We start from the raw sequence: 27,517 nt of genomic DNA on the forward strand, positions 1-27,517 counted from the left end.
CTAATGCCATGATTTGTGTCAGTCACGCTGTACAATTTGGTACAATCGCTACACTTATCACAATATAATATGTTTATTCTGGTCAATTAAGTGGCGCAGGAAGGCTCCTGCATTTGAAGTGTCACATGCAAGATGGGACAGGGTGAGGCCGATCAAAGGAAATGGAACTAATCTAATTGCACAGCATCTCTCGCTGCTGCAACCTCCACAGCCATTTCCATTGCCAGTTAGTATAAACTGAGGCATGTTTGGAGAATGGATGGGACCTCAGTGCAGGTTTGCAGGTTTGCAGGTACAGTGATGGCCAGGTTCTGTTTTGTCAGACTGACATGTGTGTTTGCATTAAACTCAATGCAGGCAATTGTTTTAAATGTATCCAAAATGTAGCCCAGTCTGTTGTTTGTGCATATTCCTAGTGATGCGACAACGTATTATTATATCTATCATAGAAAACCTGTTTTCAAAGACTCATCAAAGTACTGTAACACACTCAAACATTGCTGATTACACGTGTATATATATACAAACAGAAAGATAATTTGAGCACGTAATGGGATAATTATGAAAGAAATGCAAACAAGGAATATGCGCAATTGATAATGTTCTTACGTACATCCGCTAAGGTGTGCAAATAGAATTACACTCACACACTCATGGAAGCCTTTGATCAGATGGGGTTATTAGTAGTGTACACATTAAAAGTGCTTTTTGTAAACGCAGACACATGCAGAATAAAATTGATACATCAGCAAACATTTATCCAGGCAGCTGCTTGCACACATTGACACCCACACCTGGACATGCTATGGTCCAGCATAGATCTCCAGAGAGTCAAAGTATACATAAAAGCAGGCAGGGCTGTGTAGCCGACCAGTGCTTTCATCGATCTGAGAAGGTTCATTAGGTAAGTGCTGACATCACAGATTGATGTCTCTTTATACCAGTGCCTGCCGAGGAGCTGACAAGGAAAATCAGCACTATTGACTTCCTCAGTGGTGTGTGTTTTGTGGGTGTGTGTGTGTGTGTGTGTGTGTGTGTGTGTGTGTGTGTGTGTGTGTGTGTGTGTGTGTGTGTGTGTTTTGTGTGTGTGTGTGTGTGTGTGTGTGTGTGTGTGTGTGTGTGTGTGTTTGTAAACCTGCAGCATATAAGTGTATGAACATACATGCTGCCAATAAAATTAACGTGTGTACAAGCATTTGGCACACAGGTGTGTCTCTTTGTGTGTTGTGTGCGCATGTAGGTTTCCCTAGACGCCGCACTAAGTACCCTTTGTATGATGGGCTCCTCGGGTGTAGGTGTTCAGTAATGTTGCTAGTTATACACTCAGCCATGCGGCTAAGGAGCCTGTCAGCCCGATTCTGCCTTCACGCCACCAACCATCCATCTACTGTAGCAGAGTAGGGAAGAGATGAAGTGGAAAATGGAGATGAAGAGTGAAGGAAAGAACGCAGATTGGAGAAGTCAAAGATGGACTGCATAGAATGTCTCTCCCCTTTATATTTAATCAGCGACTTTAGCATTATGTTCATGATTATGAACAAAAATGCATGCAGGGTAGGGAGGGGGGCAATAGCGCAGTTCATAAGGTCATGGGTTTGGAATATTTGGATCACCAGTTCAAGTCCCAGTACGGATCAAAGTATGGACATTGGTGTGGTTGCTGGAGATGTGCCAGTTTATTTTCAGAGTATGAACCCCCAACTGTTTGGCCGCCCCCTGTGTGCACCCCCCTCACTCTGACATGTCTCTATCAATGCATGTCTATACAGGTACAGTATATATGTGTATGAATAAAAAATAGAGGACCAGTATGTCTCATCCAGGCAGGTTTGTCGCATGGGGCTGCTTACAAATGGTATTAATATTCTTATTTAATTGTTGTTGTTTTTTTTCAATTGAAATTTAGGATTCAAGACCTGACTTTATTTTCCTTTTGTAGAAAATGAGACTAAAAGTTGTCTCCGTAAATGACCCCGGTCCCCTCACCCTGTACTTGTCGATTGATTTGAGATGTCGTTTGTATCTGATGTGTTTCTCTAATTAAGATCAGGGGAGAATCATTGGCATTGAGCGGCTCCACGCGCTCATCGATTGGACAGGGAGGGAGTCGGTGTGTGGGGATAGTGTAGACAGGAGCGACAGGAGTGAATCTGTTGGTAGAGCCACAGCCACACAATACCGAGTAAGAGTGTACATTGCTTAACCATAAGTTCAGTTCAGTCTTTTCTTGGAGCTGGTGACTCTCTGTGGAACAGCTGAGACACTTGTGTCTGATTTGGTAATAACTGCAACTCAGACCTTATAATAATTCTAGCATCATGTCTGGCAGCAGGCTCATAAAATCATCAATTTCATATTTTCATGTTGCAGCTGTTATGAGCAATTTTTGTGTCTGCTGATCTGCATCTGTAGTCCATAAAAAAGTAGTCAATCATTTGCGATAAATTTAACAGAGGGCATTGACAACAAGAAATCAACGGCACATATTCATCTGTTTAAGCTCTGATTGTTATACCAAAAACATAACATCCTCCAAAACATGGTGGCACCACATCTTGCAGCTTTCACTGAGGAATTGATGTGCTCCATTGGAAGATGTAATGGTTGTCTTCATGTCCAGTTGCAATGATTTTAAAACAATCTATAGTCCAGGAGGAACACATGCAAATTGGCTCTAATACATCAATACTCAGTTTAGTGTGTTTTCACAAATAAGGGAAAGCTAAACCAGTTAAGAAACTTTGCCTCTACTTTATTTTAGCGTTAACTGAGCGTAATACAAAGTAAGTGTTTGGATTGTGGTATAAGCAGAACCGAAGTCTTGAAACCCTTCCAGGCCACCTCCACCGGAGGCACATCCCCATTGGCTGCCTCCAGGAGATCATAGAGAATAATTGCCAGCTGATTGGCTGTTAAATATTTCATGGACCTTTGATGCGCAGGGTGTTTGTATTACCTTTATCAGCGGGCATAATAATGGGATAGAGTCTGACACACTTAAGTAAAATGGGATTTTTTTCACAGAGTAGAGGAGCTGCTTCTCCTCATGTGAGCTTAACCAATGTGTACTGCAGTCGGGTGTCAGTTCCTTTTTATAGTGTACAAAAAGATACACATCATTCCAAACGCCACAGATTCACAGGACCAAAAGAAACACACTTTGTTGTAATTGGTTGATTTTCTGTTTTAATATAGATTTAGATAAAGAAATAACAAAATACAGCTTTAAATATTACCATCGCACCAAATGAACAAATCATGGTTGACGGCTAAACAAATACTGAGCATTTTATTTTCAATTTTTGTATTTCCATGGCTACATTTTTTCTTGGGCCTCACTACATAGAAAAGGTAGCTTCCTTTTTGAGCAGAACTTGTTTTTTTCTCCTAGCTCTGCATTTCATTTCTAATGTCATATATCCTTTGGCCTTAACTCCAGCATAAACAGTGTTTTACCACTTCTCCGAAAGCCGTTTGAGAGCTTGCTAACAGGGACAGCTGCAGTTGACAGTCCCATGTTCATACCTCTGCCTGCTGACACTAATCTCCTCCTGTAGGTGACCTACCTCCTCATGCCCAATCTGTCTCTGTGTGAAGGTGTGCGTGTGTGTTTGTGATGGTTGCAGCGCATGTCTCCTCTGCGGTTCCGCTTCGGAGGTCCAGGAACGGTGAGCTTCTCATGGTTGTCACTTTGAGGTTGGAGAGCAATCATTTCCTTGGACAACAGTCCCATCCTCATCCCTGCTTCCCGCCCGCTCGGATTAGTTTCTTTCGCAGAGAAGATTTGCATCCAAAATATTTTCTCCTTATTTACTTTTTTTTTCTATTTTTGCTGTTTTCCTTTCTTTACGTCGTCTGCTATCAGTGTTTCTTTTTCCTCTTCTCCTCTCTGTTTCCTCCTCCCTGTTTTCCCCCGGACGCTGTAGAGCATTTTATTACAATTGTCAGAAAGAGTAACAATTCTATTGTGGGGTGATTACGACAGGGTGTTTTACCCACAGATCACCAGAGCAATTAAAATCTGTAAATAAGGCTACCCATGATGCCTCAGTCCAAACAATGGGGTCCCGTAGGAAGTGTTTGTTTGAAGGAGAACTGTGGAAGAGAGAATTTCTCTCTCTTTGACTCTCTCGCTCTCTCATTAATTAGGAGACGCTTCTTCAACCCGACACGGCTGTGTCGATGGGCAGCTTTGCACAATCGCAGTGACACATATTACAGACACAAGATGAAGTTGTTTACTTTTGTGAAAGGCCTCGCATTATGCCACTGCGCTTTGTTTTGCAGCATGGCAAAGATAATGCAGCTGTACTGTAATTGTCCTAGTTATAGTTGTAAAGAAAAGGAAAGAGAGCAGCACACAAACGCTACTGTGAAGACATACTTACACTTTGGGACAGGAATAAAAACATACAGAAAAGCTAAGACACTTGGAGTCTGAATTAGAAATATGAGTAGATTTATGCGCATGAGGTAAGAGATACTGAAACTATAATGGAAACATCTGCAAAGCTGATTTTTTTTTTGGTGTCTTCAAACTATTTATATTGGAAAGTTATTTCTGAGGGCTTGGATTTTTATTTTTTTAATAATCAAGGTCCTCTTACTCCTGGTGGGTATTGGCCTGGTTTTGAACGGCAAAGATCAGTGCTGCCAGAAAACCATGACAATTCTTCTTGATAGTGCCACATGCATTGACTAAGCAGCTTATAAATCCACACAAAGATACTTAAACTCTGGTCTTGCTTTGTAGCAGGTGTTGCCATTAACTTCCTGGTTCACAGCAGTTCACAAAGTGATGCAAGAACCCCAAACACCTCAACTACTTTACAGAGTTTCATTGTCTTTGTAGAGACAAAAGGGCTCTTTGTAGTATCTTGCGAAGACATGTGGAACATGTCATGTATTTGGTGTCAGGATGTGCACGTACTGCTTCCGCAGCCGCCCCCACTGCGCTTTATAAATTACTCACGAGTGGAGTTCGGGCAGGTTTGAGCAAAGGAACCAGACAGATAGAAGGAGGGACCGTGGGAGTGCTGCAGCTCGACACAGCTCCATGATGATGCCAGGCTCTGAGGGCCTCACCAGAGGCTGTATGCCTTACCAAGATCCTGTTTACAGTCAGCCAAAGAAGCTGCCAGCCACCCATTTCCATAATGCTGCCTGCGGTCCTGTGCGGAAACTAATTTCTCTCTGCCGGAGATGCTCCATGATGCTGCCTGCTCTGCACTTCTCTCAGATTGCTTTTTCTGTCTTGTGTTTCTCTCTTTTGTTTCCCTGTTTTCCTCCCATCTCTTCTTTTCATCACTCATTATACACTTCTCCATCTCCCATTGCACTTTATATTTTGTTGGCATTCATCGAGCCCTTACCATTGAATGATAACCTTTAGCGATAGTTGCTTGTATTTCTGGACCGTTTTCATTCAAGGTGTGGAGAGCTGAATGAATGATTTGTGTAAGACAAATATAGTCTTGAGTGGTGGTGCTTAAAAAGCGAACTTAATAAATAGGTCAGAATACAAGTTACCACAAGGTTAATTTCTGTTCTTCTATCTTAATTTGTAGAGGCTAGGAAGCTTGTAGTCTACCTGCCCATTCGAGTACTCTCACTTTTTTTTAATGCAGTGTTAATAATAAAGTCTTATGTGTGCAGTCTTATGTTTGAAACTCTGCATTTGTTGTGTCCAAATTCAAAACATAACCTTATTTAAATGTATGGGCAGTACATTTTCCTGAATGTTAATTAGAAGAGGTTTATTCGTGGTGTTAGTTATAAAGGGTCCTTCTGATCATTTTTACAACTGTTTCACAGTTTGCATGGCGTCTTTCTCCATCTTTGTGCATGCTTGTGTGCCGTGTCCACTCAGCTGTGTATTTGTGTTTGTCTGTCTCCTCTCAACATATCTCTGCGGGAGCCTGCCATCTTCTGCTCCCCCCCCCCCCCCCCCCCTGTTCTTTTCTGTCATATGTTTGTGCAGATTTCTTTTCTGCTTCAGCCACTTGTGTAGTTGCCATGTTCCTGTGCCTGTACATCAGTGAGCATCTGCTCTTTGAACAAGGTCCCCATGGCCTCAAATGTCAGAGCAAGCAGCTGCCAGACAAGTGCATTGTGCAGCAGGCTTGTATTTCACCTCCTCCCATCCCTCCACTTCTTGTTCTGTGATGTTAACTGTGATTGAAAGTAAGTAGGCGGCAGCAAGTGGGAGAAAGGAGCAGAGAAGGGTCTCTGCTTTTTAGAGAATTGGATTCCTGGAGTTTGGATGAGTACTGCTTTTACTTCTCCTCTGGGCCAGTCTGTTCTCCGGGGCTTTGGGGTCAGGTTGGGGGGGAGGTGTGTTGTCCTGCATTTCGTCCAGCATCCTCTGCCGTCTTACGTGAAGGACCAATGGGAAGCCATTTGAAGCTTGTCCATATTGTGTTCCATGTACTATTAAGTATCAGGGGACAAACACTGTGTGCACATTTATCAATATGTGTCCCAGTGAGTGTATGTGCATGTGTACATTGTCTTGTACATGCTCTTATATACCTTTTAGTCTGCATCTGCAGTGCCAAATGTTAGACAATGTGGTTTCTTTGTTGCACTTCATAGTATATATGGTGCTTCAAGAATTCACAGTACGCCTGTATTTTGAGTATATGTGGGCTTGTTGCATATATGTGTGTGTGTGTGCGTATAGTCGCAGGATGGGAGCACTGAGGCAGAAGGGATGGAGGGCGAGGAGACAGGCAGGTAGCCCCCAGGAGGGGCCCGGGGCAGCGGGCCAGGGGTAACCCCTCCAGCACCCCCTTAGCACACCCTGTTTTGCTCTCAGACATTTCTATTGATTTGTCCAGCAGATATGGCCACAGGTTAGCTGCTCTGCTAAGTACTGCTCTTTCACCTCCCCCTGCCTGCAAACAAAGGCTGGACACAGGCTCCATTTGATTCGGGTGTTGTTTTCCTTAACGTGACTTTTACCAGCACTAACTGTATAGCTTCCCTCCCTGGCTTAAAGCATGTGTGTGTGAACCATCAGGGGGCACTGTTCGACTCGCTCTCACCCTTTAAACGACCCAACCCAAGCCTGGCACAGTCCTTTGTCTTCTCCTGAGGCTATCGGAAGCCGTGCGTTCAGAGCCGTGGCAGGTCTACAAGCTGTGAGAAAAGGAACGTCAGATGTCAATCATTCCTGCACTTTCATCTACCGTTCCCAGGTAGTAGGAATTTTGTGTTACTCACACCTTAAGTAGATTAGTCCAAACAGCAGCTTGAAATTTGTGCCTGTGCTTCGCTATGTATGATCAACATGTGTAGCAAAGTGTAAAGTTTGAACCTGACAGATGTAGATGGAAGACAAGGAAACTCTTGATCAACTTATAAGATCGTTCATCTCAGTGCCAGGTTCTTGTATGACTGCAAATCAGTCAGCGGTACTTGTGTGCGTGCTGACAGATGGATGAATCGAGCCTTCTACAGGCCTCATTGGTGACACATTAACATGAGCGAGCTTCCTGGAGGACTCCGAATTTCGGAGCTGTCACAGGTGGCAGATGAGACGAAGCTACTATGCTGCTCTGCTTGTTTCGTAACATAACCCAACTCATGTTGAGGAGAAAATTGGCACCTTGCTTGACATCTATTAAAAAGCAGTTTCTGAGATTTGAAGGAGTGTTGTTGTTACATGTCTTGTATTATTAATTAAAATAACCTCCTCTGAGTCATCATCGGCCTTCATGTGTCCGATGTCAGAACAGGTGTGAGGTGGGTGGAAAGTACAATGAACAGTGAAAGAAGACACAGAACAAGGGTGGGGCGTCGTTAAATTCCCATGCTAGTTAGTTTGTCCTTACAAGACACTGCAACATACTTCGGCTTTGTCAATTAGGAAACAGCTTTGTACATGAGCATAATACCAGCTCATCATGTTTTTGTTAGTGGTTTTCTACAGTTGCTTGTCATTTATCATGGCACAAAGCCAGACATGTTAGTGTCTGTTAAACTTGCCCTCTCTCTGATGTGAAAAGTGGGTTATTAGTGTCAGTAGTTAACAAGTAACACATTTCTCCAGGCTGAGGGCTTCCTGCAAAATATGATAGAATGGGACAGCAGTGTAACAAATATCAATATTTCTATCATTTTAGACTCAAATGTTAGTTAATTGTACGACTTTCTGATTGCACTGGACTGTTAAGAACATGCAGTTCTTTTTATGTGTAAAGGTTATTTTGATATGTTTTAATTGATGACCATGTCAAGTGCTGTTAGTCGGATTTCATTTGCATGCATGTTTTCTTTTTGTTTACGGGGAGGGTATTAAAGTGCAAGTAGTCAAGAGGTCACAGTAAAATAAAACTAACCCAAATAGATATGGTGATAATATACAATTTAAGATTATTGTTACTGTTGTGGAATAGCACTCACCTTCTGTATTGTATGTCTTTATAGTCCTTATTGTGATTTTTGTTTACTTTCTCTGCAAAGATTGAAAGAGGAGTCGGTGGTAAAACAGGACATGCAAGCTGCATAATTCAATTCATGAAATACTTGTTGCGTTATAAACAAAGTGCTCTGTGTTCATCTTTATTTTTTTATCGCAAAGGCTAATTGCTGGCTTAAGAAAACTTAGCTTTTTTTAATTTTTAAATTAGTATTCATGTTTGGTGTGTAGAATTGATGTATTGTTAACTCATTGTATAGGGATTTTATTGTCACATAAGTTATGTACTTTTACGTTGTATTATAAAAATTGTAACTTTATTTATAGTCTACCTTTAAACACAAGGGTTCTTTTAAAACGCTTTGAGACGGAAGCAAAAGCATACAAAAGATCACAAAACTGTAACTTTTATCTTCCTGTGTATGGGAAAGCCCAACTAAGGACTAAGTGTTCAAATTAACAGAAGCTGTAAACTCTCTGTGCAATACATCAGTTCCAAGCTCTGCATTTAAAATTTGTTAAATTGCATTCTCCCTATCAGATAAAATACATTGAAATTCAAAATCTCAACCTTCCAGCCCCCTACAGGCTCCGAGGCCCTCGTAGTTATAGTCACTATGCTAGCTACAAATACCACTTACCTGCGACATGAACAGGGAGGACAGGGACTAATTGCAGAGACAAATGTTCCCGACTGAAGTGCGAGCAGTTGTCTGGGCCTGGTCCAGGCCCTGTTTATCTCAACCTCTGTTGGCAGTCATACACACACAACACACGCTCTGCTCTGATTTAACCAGAGGCAAAGCCCTCGCCAACCCCCTCTCCCTCTCATCAAAGATTCATAAAGGCAAGGTTCTCAATGATTTTCTGTCTCTTCCTGTATTCACAGCTTGTTGTCCTCACCCTCCCTGTCTTCTGCCAGTCAGACAGCGGAAGTCAGGCGGAATTACGGCTGAAGTGGCCGCTGGCTCCCAGAGTGTGTGTGTGAATATTTGTGTATTTGTGGGGTGTGTGCTTGCACTGTTAGGAATGTTGGTGTAGGGCAACACAGGGATAGTGCATGGGCAATAGGGCAAGGGGACAAATGGACAGTGACATGTTGGTGTTGTACTTAAAAGGTAAGGAGCCCCCATACAGAGACGGAGCGACCCCGCCCTCTTCTCTTTTACCTCCTTCCGCCGCTCTTTGTCTTCCGCCCCAACCCCTGAGCCCCGTGTGTCATGGCACTTCCAAACTGGAGCTAAAACTAGCTCACTCAGAGCCCCAGTCACCAGGCCCAGGGCACACCATCTGTAGCCCTCCAAGTCCTTCCGTGTGTGCATGTGTGTGTGACTTTGTAAGTGTGTGTTTACCTCTTTATTTATGTGTGTGTCCATTTGTGTGCAAGCTTACAAGCATGGCTGTGTGTGTGTGTGTGTGTGTGTGTGTGTGTGTGTGGATGTGTGTTTGTCTGCGAACCCAAACTGCCTTGCCTCAGCCTGTTAGTCTTGCTTCTTACTGGGCTTAGCCAGATGAGGGCCACTCAGCCCGGATCTAATTCCCTCCGACTCTGGCAGCACTTCACTCCTGGCTCTTTTTTTTTTTTTTTTTTTACTCTCGAGTGTGCATCTGTGACCTTGGCTGACATCAGAGGGGGTTAAATTGTGGACTTGGAGATGCGGCCAGAGCGATTGAGTTGTAAGCTAGTTTTTGGATCGGAGCTTTCTCACAGCCATCTGGGCCTCTATGGGGCTCAGAAAGAGGTTATCCCTCTCTTACTCCCCACAGCTGACCCTGGATCAGCGGTAAGGGCAGAGACTTAAGTAAGAAGCATCCTCACTAGGAGGAGGTTGAGCAGAGCTGGGATGTTTGTGGAGACAAAATGTAGAGAGCAAAGTAATAACGAGAGTTGTTGTAATCCCTCTCTTTTTATTATGCCAAGCTTTCCGTGTGGCTTTTGTGCTATGGTTGTTCTTTTGGCATCGATACGAGCGATGCCTTTGCCACTATGGAGTCAATTTGGGGTTCTACAAAACCCAGTTCTAGATAGTGCTGGTATTACAGTTACTGCATCAATATTGCCAAACAAAACAATATTAAGTACCTGTTTGACCACAAACTGCTCCTATTTAACACTCTGAGCAACTTTAAGAGTGATTTACACACACAGCTTAAAAAAAAAAAAAACATGCAACAACTCATCTACATAGGCAGGTACATGAACTCATACACACTCACTCCCACACTATTATACATCGTTCCCTGGCTTGCTCTGTGCACTCTTTGCATCCTGCTTGGTGCAGTGCCTCAGGGCCTAGCCTGGCTGCTCTTCCAAACAAATTGCTGGCTGTTCACAGCGTTTTAAATGCCGAGGCCCTATAATTACACTATTTACTTAATAGGGTGAAACAAAACTCGTGTTCACACAGCAGGAGCACCAAGTGATGCAGAAGTTAAAAACACCTGGCGGTAAGCGCTCCTCTGGCATGGTTGGGGAGTATGCACTATATGTACGCATGGATGCATACACATTCACATTACTGTGATATAAACCTATGATTTGCATAAACCTGGGTAAGAAACTTCACTCAGTTTTGGACTTTTTCTTTTTGTTTATTTACTCGAGGAGAAATCTCATATGCATCCGAGAAAGCGTGGCCGCTGAGGTATTGTATACCCAGCCTGACATTTTCAGGCCGAGTTCATCGTGTTCTGTAAATAGAATGAGTAATGACAGTTTAGTTGTTGCCTTATGGCAGATACTCGAGTGCCACTCCTTTTCCTGTCCATATAAAGGTTAACTAAATAAAAGAAGCTCGCTGAAATGAGTCTCTCCAAAAGAAATCATGGTAATCACTTTAGTTCTACTGTCTCACACTGCATGTGCAAAAGTACAGATGCGTGCCCGATTGTGGCAATAGAAGAAAGGTCAGGGGGTTGCTAAGATTTCAGTGATTAGATTGGTGACCTGAAAAAAGAGTTACACCTTGTCTCTGTGCGAGTTGAAGCATGGCTAACTATCTTGTTTTATCAGAAGCATTAACATGTTCGGTGTATGCATTTTCTTATGCATCTTTAGTTTTTTACTGTATTATTTTAACAAACAAAAAAACATATTAATATTTGATTTCCACCTTTTTTTCTTTATAGTTTTGTTCTTTATAACTTTTTAAGTAGAACTTGTGTTGTTTCCTGTCATGTCACAACTTCTGCCTGTCCAATAAATGGTGTTTCATGTTTGTGACTGTGGCAGAAGGGTGTGTGTCGAGTTTGACGTTGAACATATTATGTGATGACAACATGACAAGCGTTTCCAACAATGAGTCAACAATTGTTAAAAGGGAACAGGGAAGTGTGTTTTTCTGCTCCCTTTGCTGTTTGCTTTTCTTTTCTGTGAGGCGGTTTGATATACACGTTTCTGACACTTGATATCTGTTGTGCAACAGTTTGAAGCTTCTATCTCACAGTTTAACTATACACAAAAGGGTTCAGAACTTAACACCCTGTCCCCTGGAGCTAGAGAGATGACTTGTAACCGAGCAATTGAAGTTACAATAGACTATAATTAGCTGGGCCAGCTTGACCCCACGATTGTCACCTGAAGACAGGTGGGAATTGTGCCCATGTTGGATCGACCTTATCGTGTGACCGGGGTCAGGTGTCGTCCAATGGTTTGCTTGTATGGCTGTTGAGGCAGGCCTCATCCATCACCAGCTTTATTGCACCATTCAGATGATGCCCACAAGGCACTGCCGCTCAGACAGGAGGGAGGGGGGGAGGGGGGGGAGGGGGGGGGCATGTGGTGAGAGGAAGGTCTGAGGGTTAAAAAATGATCGTTTTACAAGAACACTCTGAGAACAAGTTTTCACAGCAACTGTGTGCCATTCCCCTGGAAAACTATGAGTTAGTGCTCCCTCCGCCGCAGTAACCCTCTTCCTGATTCCCTAACAGAAGATTTACAGCCTTCGAACTCAAAGCTGTGAAAAAGAGCAATCACTCGCAGGCTTGTAACCTCTTTACCCTCACCAACGAGTCCTGTTATTGCTCCATTTTCTCTCCTGGGCTTTATAAATAAACAGCGTCATCAGGAAAACCTTCAGTGTCTCTTTAGAACCAACTCTTAATTATTTTAGCCTGTATACATCCAAATGTTTCACTATGGTATTTGGCCACGTGTGGCTCATTTGGAATGATGATGGAGTGGGTTTGGGTTGGTTGTGTTTGAGCTGGGCAACCTTCCCTACTGAGTGTTGTTGTCCTTTGGGTGTTACTGGCTGGGCCCAAATTAAATGTTTGTTTTTTCTTTTCTTTTTTTCCCCCCACTCTTCCTTCAAGCCAGCTGCTTATGTTGAACTAGCCTGTAGCGTGGCACAGGTGGCTAGTAGGCCAAAAGTTGCAGCTACAGTCATTCCAGTATGCCTGGAGCACATACACACGCACACACAAACTCTCCCTCTATCCCTCTTACTTTTCTTTCCCTCAACACTGACACACACAGATCCAGTGCCTAAGGGGGTGATCTGTCTCTCCACCCATTGTCAGAAGAGTAAACGGCCAGGAGGGCCCTATCTGTTTGTCCTTTTCCTGCCTCTATTTTTATTAGGACGTGATTGCATTTGAACAATAGTTGTCTGCTCGTAAATTTTGCGCCTGTGTTGACACTAGGCCACATTCCATCCCATTGCCCGAGGAGGAGAAGGAGCAGGCCAGGGTGTTCGGTAATTTGTTACACTGTTAAGCACCTAATGGACGTCCACCTGGTTTTTGAGAGCAGTAGCTGTACTTCAGGGGCTCGCCTCCTTTGCACTTCCAGACTGCAATAGTGTTTTATTGCCTCCAATTATGAAGGCTATTTAGGGGCTACCTTGCTTTGTGTGTGTTTTTTTGCTACATCTGGTTCACCCTGCTCTAGACTGAGCAGCCAGCCAAGCCACATCAAACACTCGGGGTGTGAAGCAGGCAGGGTCTGTGCAGGTATGGCAAACCTTCTCTGTTTGTGCCGTAGGCTCCTGTTAACCCTGCAAACAGTACATGGACTCCGTGCAACTCAAGAGTCTGACTTTGAGATGCCAATAATGAAGCTTATTTGTTTCATGTGGTTTAACACCCAGACTGCATCTGGCAAGGGGGACACCTCACAGTGTATGAGCAAGAGGGCTACCCCGCCCCCCCAAAGGTACAGAATCATTGTCCCAGCCACAGCAGAGCCATGGCGGCGTGTGTGGGAGAGTGTTGAAAGCACCACAGAGCCCACCTCGACCCCCCCCCCCTTTTTTTCTTTTTGCTAATGCATTTTTGTGTGGTTTCCACAACCATTAATTAAAGGGGAAAAGAGTGCATCAGATGTTAGTTTTATTATCCCAGGCTCCTTAGAGGGAATCAAAATGAAAGGAACATATGTTGGGCATTTGATGACACCCCCCTCCCTCCTCTCCTTCTCTTTCTGTTTCTGCCTCCAGAATTGCCCACCTCACATACTCACAAAGTGTACAGTCAGCAGCTGTCTGCAGACACAATAGTGTTTGATTGATCCTGAGGAAACGGTTAAGACGCAGCCCTGCCCACGCTTTCTGGCTTTCTGGCTGGCTGGCTCACATTCTGCACGACTTTACATTTAGCACTGGATGTGGCTGCGATTGGGATAATGGCAGTTTGGGGATGGTGGGTGGGGATCTGATGCTCTGTTCAGGCTCTAATGAGGACAGCCCTGAGAGTTCACAGGACCCTTTGATTCTTGGGTGGTGCAGTTAGAGATCCAAAGCTTGACTTTTTACAGGTTGGGCCTTGTTTTAAACATCTCCTTGTTATACTTCATGATATCACTAATATCTTGCACAATGCAGCAGATAGATAAGTATGTAGATAAGAGCGATCCCTCTGTCTCTCTCCCACCCATTATATAACTGCATGACACACAAAGACAGATGTGCTCTGTTGCTCATTTCTTACACAACGTCACATAGATACAGAACGTACATGGATAATATACTCCTTTCTTTCTTCTCCCTCCCTTGGATGTCGTTGCATGCCTTACCTTCAGGGGCAGGCTGATTTATGAGACGCATGCCTGTTTTTTCATGACTTGTTTGATTGCATTCTCAGCTATCGGGCACTCGGGTTGCCAAGACCATAAAAATTCACACCTGCATAGGATTGCTAGACAGTCATATGAAGCACAGTCAGGTCACGAGGAAGCAGGTGATCTGAGGTATTTCGCTTGCCTTGATCAGCACCGCCATATATAATACAATGCAGAATGGACACTGATTGATTGATGTTTAGGTGTCCATTTTTTGTGTGTAGATAATGCAAAGGGCATGGAAGATAATATGAAAAGATTGTTGAGGTGATCTTCAATAAACTAGTTGTGAATGTTTTGTTAAATGTTTTGCTACATCGCTTTTCTCTTTTTTTTATTAGCGAAGGATAATAGCCGCAAATATGTAGTTTGTCAAACACAAGATCTTCTCTTGATTGTATTGTGTTATTTATGAGTAGTAATTATTAGAACCATGATAAAATAAACAGATCATGAGTTATCTTAAGTTACACTTCGAAAAAAAGAATATATTGAAAAGCATTTGATATTAATCTATAATACCCTCAAGAACAATTATAGAAATTCTATTTTATTTTTATTTGTTTTTTTATCTTTAGGTGTGCAGGGACTTTGGTTGTGTTTTTAATATGATTATGAGGTCAAAATTGCATAAATTTGGGGCTAAAAATATGACCGAAGATCTGTCGTTTTTTTTAAGATCTACCTTTAAATACTTTTGATTATTAAAAAATGTGAGATTTTATCCTTTGAAAACATGCAGTGTCCAAAAGTCTCAAAACTTTTAACAAACTTTCGTGACAAGTATGAAGCAAGTAAACCAATTCCACACACTACAGCACTTACAGTATAGCTAAAGTAATTTGCAGTGCCCTTCCCTATACGGCACTTGAAGTACATTCAAATTAAAAAAACAAGATAGAGAAGAAGAGACAGAACAAAAAAAACACAACAAATAAAAGAGAAAACAATACAGGATACAAAATATGAAACACTGCAAAATAGGAAACACTAGATCATACATGACTGAGTCCTCTTTAAACACCGTTTCAAGTTGGAGTTTAAACTGATCCTAGTCAGGATCCAGTTGGATTTCTATGGTGATATTTCATGCAGATTGCAGAATATGCTCAGACATTTTCCACATTGATGCACAAAGAAAAACGTCATTTGGATTTGCTCTCAAATATGACAACTCCTCATCAAGGTTAGAGATAATATCTTAGTACGCCTCTCTAGATCCCTTACATCATGATTCCACCCGTGTCCTAAGACCATGTTCAGGGTCAGCACATGCTGTCTAGTCCCATGTGGATACAAATGACCTCCTGTAGCAATAATGCAATAAGTGTTGTCTCCTATCTATGTTCTCTGGGTTCTTTTTCACTGGGACTGACACAATCGTGCATTTATCAGTGTAATTGCAAGAGTTGGAAGCACTGATGTTGTCTATTAAGCGGATTTCCATCCTGTAAAGAGCAGAGGGCCTTTTAATGTATGGCCCTGCCTGAGTGTGCTGCTACACAATTACACACGGGCCAGAGATTGAGTGGGCTGATGATGCTGATGATTGGGATGGTTGGTGATGGCAGTGATGATATTGGACCACCCTGCACTCATCTAACAAGCCTTTTAGAGAGAGACGAAGAGTGAAACAACAGAGTAAAACCCAGGTTAATCATTTTATTTACTCGTATTTCTCTCTCTCTCTCTTTCTCTCTCATCCGCTCTCTTTCCTTTCTTTAACCAAGTGATGGAGCCCGGACTGTGGAGGCGGGGGGGATCGATGGGGAGCGCATTACAGTAAAACGTATTGATTAGGAGACCTGCGAGCAGTGTGTTGGAGATGGTGGAATGATGCAATGCTTAAAGGAATTTATCCTTTGACTTTTACATTAACCTTTTATTGACTGCTTTGCCTGTCCATAATTAACACTCACTTTAGCTAAAGTGGTTAGTTTGAGCGCAAAGGGGGCTCTGGCTCTTATTGCAGCGAGGGCCGTGGATCTCTCGCCCGGCCGTAGTTCAAGTGCACTGTGCTGCGTGAAGGGAAAAAGCCTCTGTGAAATAGAGGCGATAGAATCCGAGATACCTTTCACATTAGCATACCATTTGAGCAGGGGCCTGCCAGGCTATAAGGTTTCAGGGCAAATTGAAATGAGTGATTGTGTTGCCAATCTCTCTTGACCGAGCGCCAGATGGGATAGTTAGGCCCATATCTGTCTGGGGTTAATCCATTTGAACAGCCTGTTTGTGGACTCACAAACACTGTTAACACACAACACCCAAGCCCCCCCCCCCCCCCCACCCCCACCCCACCCCGACACACACACCTCTTTGTCTTTGACCTTAACTTTAAGGTGGGCTGTTCTACCATGGGAAAGTCTTTTGGTGAGCCTTGTTTGTACGCCGCTGTGGCTTACACTGAATTTCTAGCAAGAGCCCGGGAGAGCTTAAGGCACCTCGCTTGATATTGACTTTTTGTTTGGTTCCATTTTAGCAGTCAGGAGACGGCACTCTGTGAACAGTGGTAGATTGTGTAAAAGTGTGTGCTGAATTACCTACACTGTATTATCTTTGATAGTCTTCCAGCCTTGATATCTTTTATATCTCTGGTAAACCAGGAGTCCTCTATTTGCAAGCTAATGTTGCAAGATCCCTTGTCAGATAAATGCAGCGGCTCTGTTGAAGGCGTCAGGTCAGGTTTTTACGGTATGTAGCCTTTCAGTATGAGTCGAGACAGCAGAAAAAGAGGCCAGTGTTTTCTTTCATAGCCATACTGCATGAATACTTAATCAGACCAAATCAAAGGCCTGGGTTCCCTCAGCCTATGGTGTCCTTAAGCTGATGTCAGCAGAACCCCACTGTGTGTGTATGTGTGTATGTGTCAGTGTGTGCTGTCTGGGTCAGTTTGCTCTCTCTCTCTCTTACTCTCTCTCTCGCTCACTTCTTCGATATGTATGCCAGCCATGTCCTCCTCCTCCTCCTCCTCTGAAGTGGCGCTTCCTTTAATTCGCACCCTAAATAAATGATGAGAACATTTAAACACACGGCTCGTCGCAAAGCCCCAAGGTCGCCTAATCGTATTATTTATGAAGTGATGTGCTACATAATGGTACTTAGTGCATGTTAACAGATGCTATTATCAGGCCCTGATCCAGAGCACAGAAGATATATTGGAACAGTGAATGTTAATGCTGCTCCTCACCACCGTAATGCAGCAGCTCTTTAAAGGGCTAACCGCACCAAAATGCAGCACTTAGGCCCAGAGCCAGGCGGACATTAAGTGGCTCCAGTGAAAATATATAACCACAAATTGTGGCAACCCCCGGCTGTCCCCTGACAACTTAAACATCCCCTCATCTCATCCATAACTGACCCCCATATTTGTCTCTCCAGCCCTCAGTGTCCCCTCCATTCCCTCCTGTAGTCCCCTGGCCACAAGGTGGTGGTGGTCCTGTTTGTGTGTGTGTTTCCGGGATGTTTGAGGTTCACGGTTGTGGGGATGGGGTAGAGGGATACGACAGGATAGACCCCGGCATGATGACTGAGTGGGGAGTATAACTGGCCTTGTGGCTCGAGAATGAAATTCTTAGGACAACACACACACACACACACTAGACACACACCACACAAATGCCAACCTCCACCCCTCCCTCCTGCACCTCCAGGTCAGGGGTCGCTCTCATCTGTCAAGAGGCAGAGGGAGGGCAGATTTACAATGACAGCAGAGAGGAACACCAAGTCACCGCAGTAAATATTTACACTGCTCTGACAAAAGATGTGGCTGAGGTCTGTGGGGGTTCCAAACAAGGAAGAAATTACAGCTAACCCTGGATTATTAATCATAAAATAAAAAATCACAGTGACATGAAAGGGCTGGATTTGTCACCGCACTGTCACGATTGCAACAACAGAGAGTGATGTTCTTGCGGAAGCATCCTGCTGTGTGTGCGTCTCTGTGTATTAAATGAAAGGGGCATTAATCATGATATCATAATGATATCATGGTGTCTCATCAGCCTGAGACAGATTCTGCCATTTATTGCCTTGAAAACACTTTCCTGACACATCACTTTCTCCAAATCTCTCAGTTCCATTTAGCTCAATGGGCTTTACTAGTTCAGAGGTCTAAACCAGAAAATGATGTACAAATGACCTACAATTTAACTATAAACTATCAATAACATACATAGAGAAAGGAGATCTCTCTGAAGTATATGATGTGTAAATCTCTCCATGTGTCCTTAGTACAAACAGATTCACTTAATCTCTTATATCCTGGCAGTGGTAATTGGGCCCAGTATTATGAGTAGTCATAAAAAGCAGCGGAAACACACAAGCCGACGGCCTCCTGGTCAAACACACAATACCCACTGTGTGTTTATAGACGAGTCAGCAAAACACACAAACACACATCATTTACTTAACAACTTGATATTACTGGGGCTTACCCCTTTAAAGCTTTCAACAGTCAATCCTGGAAGAGCAGATAGTAAAGTTTCTCTTTGAAAATGAGTGTTGGGAGACTTTTTACACCCTCGACATTTGAAGTCTTTATAAAGTTCTGAGAGATTAGCTTGATAGTATTTGTATTGGTGATAGCAGTGAGAGACCTTCACTCAAGCACAAGTCTCATCCAAAGAATAAAACCACAGGTCAAAATTTAGTTTACCTGAGACACGTGTCCTAATACTGATGAGTGTCTACCAGTTGTTTTCTAAATTGGAGGGAGGAGTTAATGGGTGCGCTTGTTTCCTGTCTCCTGTTGCCTCAGGTGCCACTCCAGTCTGGCCCAGACATTACCCCCTGAGGAAGCCCCAGTGGACCGGCCTTTCTGGGGTGTGGATGACCCCGGCATGCCACTACCCTTTGATCTGGCCGACATCATCAACAGAGTGGAGTTACTGCTCTGGAGGTGAGCTCTGGATGTTGACAAGTGGGAATTTGCTTGTGTACATGTTTTGAACATGTTAAGTTCATGCAGCATACAACTATTCACTGGTGGATCGTTCATTACTTCATGGGATTATTGAACTATGCCAGTTTTCTTCTGACTATCCTTACAGACCATTGTGTGAAAAGTCCAATAGAAAATGTAGAAACTATTTAGCATGTTGTGAGTAACAAGAATGCCAAAAAAGCTGGCCAAAGAAATAGGCAAACTAAAATCTCAATTTGTCAGCTTCTTCTTTTTTCTTATATCACTTTTAAACTTGTGGAGCTGCTCAGAAAACAAGCTCAAGACACCCAAAAAAGGATTCTCCTGACCTTTAAATGAAGTCAGGACAACCTGTAGTCTGTATTTCTACATAAAGGAAACACCGGCTGTCAAACATACTTTATTTTTGCAGTCAGAAGTTTTGATATTTTGGAATGGCCATTATAATTCACTTCATTGTGAAGTTAGTCAATGTCTGTCTTCCTCTCGGTCATTCATAATCAAGTATTCAACCTATGCAGGCTTTAAGTAAATTAAACAGCTTGAGAATCAAGTCTTAGAATGGCAAATCCAAAAATAATCAGCATCTCTTTTAGCCTTTACAATCCCATCTTAACCCTCACAGGAGGCCTCATTTCCAGTTTTAACCATTTCAGGATAAAGATTCAAATGCTGTTGTTGTTTTTTTAAACCGTTTCTAACCGTTTCTCGTTTTCTTTTACATCAGGATGTGAAGGGTGGACAGAGGTATTAAGAAAGAGACAAAAAAAAATACCCCACCAGCTCTTTTTCAAATGCTCCCACATCATCTGAGGGACAGACCACTGAGCAGTCCTCCGTTGTGATCCTACCAAGATTGATTTGCTTTTGATTTGGGGCATCTGCATCTCCACTTACTCTCGCCTTCCACTACCCCAGATGATGTCCTTGGCATCTAAGCCTGCTACACCTTGGATCTGGCTTGAAGAACAAACCAGAGCACCACAATATTACCACAATAGTGCTTCAGTAACATGCTAACAATGCTAGCAGCGCTTAATGACATGCTACTAGTGACACAATGGTCTAACGAAAAAAAACACAAGTGGAACCGGCATTTCAGTGTTAGCATACATGTGTAACTATTTATTATTTCTGTGTATTCTGTTAGATAACGTCATGTAACCCAGATATGCTTTCATCAATGTATGGACTCTTTTCTCAGTAGTCACAGTACAGTACATACACATGCTTTCTATTTGTCACATAGTGTTATTATACAGTATGGAATGATAAAGTGCTCACACAGCGTTGCATTTACTTTTGTATAGTAAACCCCTTAATTGTCTTCAAAGGTTGAACGAGCCTGAAGAAACCAAAGAAAGGTTATGAAGAAAGTTATGAATGTCACCCAACGAAGAACATGAAGAATGTGCTTTTTAAGGTTTAAGCTGCAATGGTGTGCGTGTGCCATATTGATGTGTGTGTGTGTGTGTGTGTGTGTGTGTGTGTTCACTAGCCATGTGAATATACATGTCAGTTGTCTATTTGTGTGTTTGTGTTTGTGAACGTTCACTCTCCCACTTGTCTACATGAAGGCGTGTGTGTATGAATGTGATAGTGTGTGTGTGTGTGTGAGAGCCTGTAGGCAGCCTGCCAGTTGTTTGTTCTTGAAGATACGCATATGGAGAAACAGAGAGTAGCAGCGGGGCCCCCTCTGCCTCTGCTCTGATGAAAGACAGCGCTGATAGAATGACCCGGAACACAACCGCCGTTTCTCATAATTACAGCTGTTCAATCGCTTTTAATTACTCTTAAAGTGTGTAGAGCACCATATTCCCCTGTAATGCTGCAGGCCATCCGAGAAAGAGAGAGAGGGAGAGAGTGAGCGAAACATCCGGAGCTTCTGACAAAATCCACTTTCAAAAAAAAGCTCAGAAGGGTGGAAAAGGGGGCCGACGTCAAAGCAGCGTATCAGCCCTCCTCATTTGATTCCTTTATCTAGTTCATGATGAAGTAGAGACGCTGTTTACTATTAAAAATGCAGAATGCACTCCTTTTTTTACTTCTGAAGTTTTTTCCAAGATGTTAATAGTTGCCAAATGCTGTTCTTCTTGCTTCTTTTTTTTGCTGCGCCTCTGTTGTTTGTTGTTGTCAGAGAGATTTGTTTGTAGATCGGCAGTAATGTTGACTTGTTTGAATCACTCTGTGCTCCCTGCGCCACAGCTTGTCTGTCTGAAGCAATAGGAATGGCAGTAAATAAAAAAACAAGTGTTTTATTCAATGACCTGCAGTGCTCTTTCTTCTGTTTGTTTTGTCAATTTTTATAAAATTCCTGGTGAAAAACCCACATATGACAGGTACAAACATTCCTTCAAGCATGTTTTGTAGTCCATTTTAAATCTACTATGATTGCATCTTATATCTGAAGCTAATCTTAAATGTAAGCATGCATCTCTTTAATCGTCCACTGTGGTGAAAGTGAGTTACTGCGCTGGGAAGTATCCTCTCCCTCTGTAGTCCTCAAGATACCAGCATTCAGAAAGATGCTTATTTTAGGGGAGTACTTCTCTGGGATGAATATCAGGTACTGTATATCCGCACTAGATCAAGGTCACTAGTGCTTACATGCACATTAGGTCTACTAATAACTCATATCCTTTAGATGTGTGAGTTGCTGTGTGAACTTGAGGGGTCAGGATTACTGTATCAGATTTGACAGGGTGAACAACATTTGGTTTTCCAAAGTGATTAAGACAAAAATAGGTACTTATTAAAAATTATTTCACGACCACAGTGTTTGGCTGAATTAGCTTTTCTGGTCCTGACATGTAAACAGGTTTTTCATCACCACTGACCTCACATTACTAACAACAAACTGTTTTGTTCTTGTACAATTATTTTTTTTCTTTTATTTAATCGACTGAGATACTTCTATTAAAGAAAAGTTTAATTTAAGTGGAACATACAACAAGACTTAATTATTCACAAGGGTTTTTGTTGAATTTATTTAATATGGCAATGGCCTGGCATGGTTCTGTCACTACATTGTCCAACTACCACCTGGAATCTCTTTGGTTTTTACTGATGAAGGTCTAAAATTTTGTCAATAAATGTTTTCAAGTTAAAAAGTGTGCAGGAGTTTAGGTATTTTGATGGACACATTATTCTTCCATTCGGGTCATTGCACAAGATTTATGTGTGTGGAGTCAGAAAAATAGAATGGGTGGTCATTATGTTTACAACACACTCCACAAAAGGATGATTTGTTAGGACTTTCTGACCCCTTCATTTTTTTTTTTTTTTAGAACTATCATAAGGTCAAAAGTGTGAGTTTAAAAACATGTGCATACATTCATCATTTCTATACTTTTCAAAGAACATTTGCATTTTGACCAGCTGCTTCTTGTATCTGTCTTTTTTTTTAACTTAAAAGGGACCGTCTTGATTAGCAGAGCAAACAGTTTCTACAACAGAATGATTGATGGATTGATTGATTGAATTATGTCTCTGCCAGTGTTTCTACAAAAAAAACCTCAACTCCACACCCCTCCTACCAACTATGGACCGCCATCCCAGAGGTCGCCCATGTTAACTACTTCCTGTAGTGGCTGAGTGACTGAGTGATGGATGAGTTTGGAGCGCTCTCCCCTCAGGGGCCGACTGGAAAAGGGCCCCACTTGAGAAGACAATTACATAGCGTTGGCAAGAGCCACAGGTATGCATTGTTCTGACTGGGGTCAGCCGCCAGCCAACAATAGGTGCAGGGAGAGATAAAATAACCAGGTGTGGTGGGGAAAGGTATCGGTTTGGGGTCATATCCCAGTCAAATGTTTCAGTGTGTGGCTGGGACTGAGCATTTGTATGAAACCAGGAAATGGATGTGAATCTAAATTCGATTTAAAAAAAAAAAAAAAAATGAAAATAAAAGTGTGGAATGGAAGACAATTATTGTGTTTTTATGTGAATAATGGCACTATGCAATTGGGCTAATTTTATTGTATTTTTTGAACTGACAGACTCTTACCTTTACACTCTACTGCATTATGTTACAGTGAAGACTGAATAAAATGTGTTTTTATAATCAGGTCTGCTATATTCCTCTATGTTAGCACGTTCCACTATTTGTGTTTGTTTTAAAAAAAATATAGAGACATCTGTTAAGTTCTCTGTGAGCTATTTTGTACAAAGGAAAAGACGTGTGAAATGTTTATTAGTGTGTGTGTGTGTGTGTGTGTGTGTGTGTGTGTGTGTGTGTGTGTGTGTGTGTGTGTGTGTGTGTGTGTGTGTGTGTGTGTGTGTGTCCTGGGTCCCAGAGTACAGGCCGGTGTTGGAGGCCCCGGGGCCACAGAGGCAGTGGTAATTGTAGAAGCAGGCTGAAGAGCTGAAGATAGCATCGGTGCTCTGGGGCGGCTGTCAGCAGTGGGATGGGCTGCACTCATTTGTCACCAATGCAGACACACACCACTCAGTACCGACAAAACACTGATTTGATTGACTACTTGTGAAGCAACACAAGCACTAATGTTTTGCAGCTGTTAATTGCACTAAAGGTCGTAAGGAAGGCAGAGTGCAGAGTTTCATGTCAGTGCAAACATAACGGAGTGACTGCTCTGAAACAAAGAGTAGTGTAAAAGATTTTCCCCCGTATGTGACTTTAACCTTAGTACTTATTTTGATAAAGATTTGAGTTGGGACTTTTTAATCCTGCTTAATTAAGTCACAGGTGAAGCATTAAATCAAGTTTGATTATTTTTATTTTTATAAAATGTATTGCATACAATGTCAGTTGAAGCTCCTGAAAGTAGTTTTTAGCTGGTTATGAAATTCACTGAAATTCATGCTGATGCCTCTATGAGCTACAGAAGCATACAAGGCAGTCAGTGAGAACATGAATTATTTGTTATTTTTAGTACCTGTAACTTATGCCACCTGGTCAGAGTCCCATGAAGCACACAAACCAGCTTTATTAAAACATTTCATTGCAAAGATTTACAGTGAGTGATCATTTTGAAAGTTAAAAGACATCAGGGGGATTTTTCTTTTAATTTTTTTTGTTATAGAATCCCTCAGAAGTATTTTCAGGACAAGAATAGCAAGGAGCTAAGATGTACCACATTGTTAACAGAGATCCCAAGATTGACTCCAAATGAAAGTTCCTGACATGTGGCTTCAGTGAGATTGACTTTTGATATCATTGTGTAGGTGTATGTAATATATATTAACAAAATATATGAGAAATTCTAAGCAGAGCAATATGATGTTCTCCTACTCCCCTCTCAAACTCAGGGCAATGACTGCTGACTATTCTAATTGATTTCTTAATTTTGAAGCATCTCCTTTTTAATCTAACCAACTGTCCTCTCTGTTAGCAGGCTGATCAACACTGACAAACTCACTGCCCCTCATTTAACTCACTATTAGCCCAAAAGTGATGTGGTCTTGATGCTGATGTTGATGCTGTCAAGATGCTAGCAGCTGAGCAGCTCTGATGAGTATAGGGTATGGCATGATAAGTGTGTGTGTGTGTGTGTGTGTGTATTCATGTGTGTTTCTTGGAGTCTTTGGGGAGAAAGGCCTCGCACATCAAACAGCTGTCTGATCAAATGTAGAGCATGTTTGTGGGTCGCCGCTGTGGCCCTGGCTCTGGTGACCAAAAGCCCCGATATCATCAGTCCTGCAGGACCTGGCTCTCTTTATCTCTCTGACTCTTATTTCCAATCTAAAGCCACTGACCCATTTCTCTCACTCCTTACCTTCTATGGAGCATTTGTATACACATTTTTTTCAAATCGTCTACTCTGTCTTTAGTTACAGTCCAAAGAAACTCGCTTAAATGTTATGATATTGAATTTTGAGACACATTTGAATTATGAAATGCTTATGTCATAGATTAGCATCATTGTTCCTGTAAAAAAAAAAAAAAAAAGGCTGTAAGCAGGAAGAGTGGGACTCAAGTTGAACACACTCAACCTGTTAAACATGAGCCTGCTAGTGCTCGAGGTTTCTGCCTGTTAGGAAGGTTTTCCTTGCCACTGTTACTTTGCTTAATGCTTCCAAGGGCTGTGCTCTTAGTTCATTAATGTGGGATCTTTGTAAATGAAATAATAAAGAGTAAGATCTAGATCTGCTCTTTTTTTTGTCTTGAGATAATATTTGTTATGAATTGACGCTATATAAACAAAGAGTGATTGATTGATGGATTACAGGCTTAACGGACAGCTGGATTTCTGTTCAGTCCCAAACCCAATTTTCTTGTTGGATCACATTTCTAGCAGGATTTTGCCATCGCTTTAAGCAATCTTGAGTTCATCTAAGCATATTTCCCAATGTAGCATCATAATCTCAGTCGAAGCGCTTATGATGAACCTGTGTTTTGAAAATGTAAAAGAAAAGGGCTGTTCAATCAACGTGTGGGAAAATCTTCTCATCACTTAAATATTACAGTATAGGGTAGTCTGTTTTGTTGCTAACGGTCTTTCTTAGACTTTGTAGTTCATATAGAGGCATGAGTATCAATCCGTCTCATAACAAGTTACAAACTCCTCATAGGAGCTTTAAGTAAACCTGAACTACAGCATATTTAAATGCTCCTCCCCTTTTTCTTTTCATTTCGCCACAACCAAGACCTGACCTCCTTCCTCCTTTTCCCACCCTTCACAAACACTGAGACCTGTATCTCCAGAGTAGCCATGAAGCATCTCTGCTCATACCTGTCTCTCTCTTTTACCGTTAGCGGGCCTGTTAGCGCCCCGGCCATTCATATCAGTGGGATTAAATGGATCGTTTTCCAGCATTAGCAGCTTCTCCGCCAAGTGGTCTTGATGTCAGGCCAAGCATAATTGAGTCATCTGCATCTCATCTAAAATGGATGAAAGGACTTTTTGATATTGCCAGCCTCTCCCCCTCTCCGCCTCCCCCCCCCCCCCCCAAGAACCCAGCAGGAGAGAGAAAAAACGAAGGCTTCATTTTAGGAAGGTAGATCAAGGAGAGGAAGATGAGAAGAAGTGGTCGAATAGCTCTGATGAACCATCACTACATGTGAAATAACAACACAAGTAGAACGTGATTATCCAGTAGAAAGGAAGTTCAGTAAGTCAAACTACCTGGTTAAAACGATTGTGGTCATGTCTTAAAGATACGAATGTTCACTGTAGTCATGTTTGAAGTCAGACAGTTTGTGTGACCATCGAGAAAAACACCACTCTAACAGTTCATTATCTAGCACTAACCACAAGTGTTGAATTACTTTGGTAAAACACAGTCAGACACATTGTTTGATCTAGTTAGTTAAAAGAAATCTTCTGATTATAGACCAGAGATTTTTCTCAGAAATGAACGAGGGAGATAAATTACTAATTGCTCATGTAGTAGTAAATCATGTCGCCACAAATCGAAGAAAATGAGGACAATAGGAGGACAGTGGCAAAGAGGACTGTATGAACAGACTGCGTTTAAGCTGTCAGTGCCATGAGCTAAATGAAGCTACTTCTCTAATGTTTTGTGTGCCTGGGATGATGTTAGTTACAGCAGACAGACAGCTACTACCTAGCAGGGGTTTGTGTGTTGCTATTTCTTCAGTAATGTAAAATTATGTTGCTTCCTTATAGTTTTACTCATACTGTAGATGAAGTATTGACAAACATAAATCCACAGATGTTTTGTTTCCAGTTGCTTGTATTTTGCTAACACTTTTTGTTAGCGTTTGATTTGATAACAATGAATGGATTTTATTTAGCTCGCATTTTATGTTAAGAAATGTGCTTTTAAATTTTAGATCAAAAATAAATCTCAGTTGCATTAAAAATCATTAGCACCCACTATAAACGATCAGGCTCACCGTAGCTACACCAGTCATAATTCTCCTGACATTCTGTAAAGTAACAGTGATGAAGGAACAATGCTGGGAAAGTGGTACAGAGGGAGTTGTAGAAAAAGAAAGATTGAGAGAGACAAACAGAGCAACAACAACAACAAAGAATAAAACAGATTTATAGATACAAAGCCAGTAATAATAAAACATATATTGGCAATTACAACAAAATATAAAAAGGACTGATCATTCTAATATTAAAATTAACAATTATAATGACAATGAAACAGGAAGGACTGATCATCTTAATTATAGCATTTGAAG

The 27,517-nt window shown here is 42.0% G+C and overlaps 1 protein-coding gene across 1 annotated transcript in view; it reads left to right on the top strand.

Moving 5' to 3' along the window:
- Positions 1-21,667, top strand: part of fto (FTO alpha-ketoglutarate dependent dioxygenase) — a 116,076-nt gene extending 94,409 nt beyond the window's left edge. Inside the window, exons 9-10 of the mRNA XM_020649559.3 lie at positions 19,237-19,377; positions 20,129-21,667. Coding sequence (XP_020505215.2) covers positions 19,237-19,377; positions 20,129-20,135 — 148 coding nt within the window. The 3' untranslated portion in view covers positions 20,136-21,667. The remainder of the gene's footprint in view (positions 1-19,236; positions 19,378-20,128) is intronic.
- The last annotated feature ends 5,850 nt before the right edge of the window (positions 21,668-27,517 follow it).

Source organism: Labrus bergylta, chromosome 3 (genome assembly GCF_963930695.1).
Source record: "Labrus bergylta chromosome 3, fLabBer1.1, whole genome shotgun sequence".
Lineage (NCBI taxonomy): Eukaryota > Metazoa > Chordata > Actinopteri > Labriformes > Labridae > Labrus > Labrus bergylta.